The sequence below is a fragment of the Protobothrops mucrosquamatus genome, unplaced genomic scaffold (assembly GCF_001527695.2).
Source record: "Protobothrops mucrosquamatus isolate PMUCROS unplaced genomic scaffold, P.Mucros_1.0 scaffold5739, whole genome shotgun sequence".
Lineage (NCBI taxonomy): Eukaryota > Metazoa > Chordata > Lepidosauria > Squamata > Viperidae > Protobothrops > Protobothrops mucrosquamatus.
Window position 1 is genome coordinate 5,745 of NW_015391587.1, and position 2,499 is coordinate 8,243.

Sequence of the window (2,499 nt, forward strand, 5' to 3'; positions counted from 1 at the left end):
TGTGGTCGTAAGTCGAGGACTGCCTGTGCTTGTAAGGTTGGCTCTCTCCTGAAGGATCTTCCGTGTCGGTTTTGTTCTTCTTTAGAAAATGTCGGACCTGGAAGGACGTCTCCAGCAGGCCTTGTCCGCCCTCAGCCGGGAACAGCAGCTGGCCAGCCAGTACTACAGGGAGAAGGAGACCTTGGTAAGAGAGGGAGAGGGAGGGAGAGAGAAAGGGAGAGAGAAAGGAAGAAAGAAAGAAAGAAAGAAAGTGTGAGAGAGAAAGAAAGAGAAAGAGAGAATGAGAGAAAGAAAGAGAGAAAGAGAAAGAAAGAAAAAGAGAGAATGAGTGAAAGAGAGCGACAGAGAGAGAGAGAGAAAGAAAGAGAAAGAAAGATAGTGTCAGAGAGGAAAAGAGAAAGAGAGAAAGAAAGTGTGACAGAGAGAAAGAAGAGAATAAAAGTGAGAGAGAGAGAAAGAGAAAGAAAGAGAGAAAGTGTGAGAGAAAGAGAGAAAGAGAGAGAATGAGAGAAAGAGAGAAAGAAAGAATGAGAAAGTGTGAGAGAGAAAGAGAAAGAGAATGAGAGAGAATGAGAGAAAGAAAGAGTGAGAAAGAGCGCGACAGAGTGAGAGTGAGAGAGAGAGAGAAAGAGAGAGAGAGAGAGAGAGAGAGAGAGAATGAGAGAGGGAGAAAGGGAGAAAGAAAGAGTGTGAGAGAGAAAGGGAGAGAGAAGGTGGGGATTGGTTTTGAGGTTGACCTTGCGTCAAAGGGGAGCCCTGACAGGGAGCGCCCACCCTTGCAATCTGTAAATCAGGGGGGTCTCCAAACCCGGCCCCTTTTAAGACTGGTGGACTTCAACTCCCAGAATCCCCCAACCAGCAAGGTTTCCCCAGAATTCCGCGTGGATAGGACAAAGAACAAACGTTCTCGCCGTTTTTGATAGGGTAAATTTCTTAATAGACGGTGGGAAGGCCGTAAAAGATAATAGATCTTGATTTGAGCAAAGTGGGGGGGAAAAAAAGCTGGCTGGGGCATTCTGGGAGTTGAAGTCCAACAAGCCTTTAAAAGCTTCCCCAGCCCCGGATGGTTTATTCCGTTTATCCGCTGACGGAAGAATAACCGATGACTATTAGCGGTATTAACCGGAAGTTAATTCACTGGTTTATTACTAAGCCGTGGGGCGGCCTGCCTCCGTAAGTTGGGGGGGGGGGCTGGACTAGAAGACCTCTAAGGCCCCTTCCAGCTCTGGATCTATTACATGATTCAGAGCAATGGCTTGCCTCCAGAAATCGTGGGCGCTCCAACGCTGGAGGTTTTTAAGAAGAAACCGGACAGTCACTTGTCTGAGATGGAATAGGTTCTCCTGCTTGAGCGGGGGGGGGGCTGGACTAGAGGACCTCTAAGGCCCCTTCCAGCTTTAAATCTATGATTCTATTACAATCAGGGCAGTGGCTTGCCTCCAGAAGTCGTGGGCGCTCCATCGCCGGAGGTTTTTAAGAAGAGACCGGACAGTCACTTGTCTGAGATGGAATAGGTTCTCCTGCTTGAGCAGGGGGGGCTGGACTAGAGGACCTCTGAGGCCCCTTCCAGCTCTGGATCTTATGATTCTATTACAATCAGAGCAATGGCTTGCCTCCAGAAGTCGTGGGTGCTCCAACACTGAAGGTTTTTAAGAAGAGACCGAACAGCCATTTGTCTGAAACTGGCCTAGGGTCTCCTGCCTGAGCAGGGGGCTGGGCTAGATGACCTCCAGGGTCCCGTCCAGCGCTGTCATTCGGTAAACCAGGGTTAAACCCAAACTGAGAGCCAAGCATAAGGCTTCTGCCTGCAAAGCAGCTGCCCAAAGCTGAGCCTTATTCTATTTCCCACCCCCCCATTCCCACCCCCTCACCCCCCCAGGAGAAGGAGAAGTCCAGCCTGTCCTGCAGCTTGGAGGCCGAGCGTATCCGGGCCCAGAGCCTGGAAGCTGAGTGGGATTCGGACCGGCGCCGGCAGGACGCCCTGCGGGCCACCCTGGAGGAGCAGCAGAGGAGCTGGGCCCAGCGGGAGAAACAGCTGGAACAGCAGCGCCAGATGCTGCAGGAGGAGAGCCGGCTGCATCTGGAGAAGGAGAAGGTGAGGGCGGGGGGGGTGGGGTGTGTCTCTTCTCGGCCCGCCTAGCCTGGCTGGCGCGCCTCAGGGGATGCCCTGCGCAGCCGGAAGCTGGACTTGAACCCGGCCCAAGCTGTTGGCATCCTTGTTTGCAGAAGGGGTGGGGCGGGACACACAGGTAGCCCCTTCTTAGGTTCACTTCCAGGTAGCCCCACCAACCTCTTGGTTCGGTGGTGAAGTGGAAGGTGACGTCCGACAGCTGTAAGAAGGCCAGCGTGAGCACTGATGGTGTTGCCTAGTTGGGTCATGAAAGGTCTGCAGGAAATTGACCATGCTCAGAGAGCATCAAGGATCACCAAAGTCTCCCTCCCTCCTTTCCTTCCTTCCTTCCTTCCTTCCTTCCTTCCTTCCTTCCTTCCTTCCTTCCT

The 2,499-nt window shown here is 52.5% G+C and overlaps 1 protein-coding gene across 1 annotated transcript in view; it reads left to right on the forward strand.

The window, feature by feature from the left end:
• Positions 1-2,499, forward strand: part of LOC107299939 (centrobin) — a gene marked incomplete at both ends in the record, with an annotated part of 21,448 nt that overhangs the window by 3,325 nt on the left and 15,624 nt on the right. Inside the window, 2 exon segments of the mRNA XM_029286907.1 lie at positions 86-184; positions 1,880-2,205. Coding sequence (XP_029142740.1) covers positions 86-184; positions 1,880-2,205 — 425 coding nt within the window.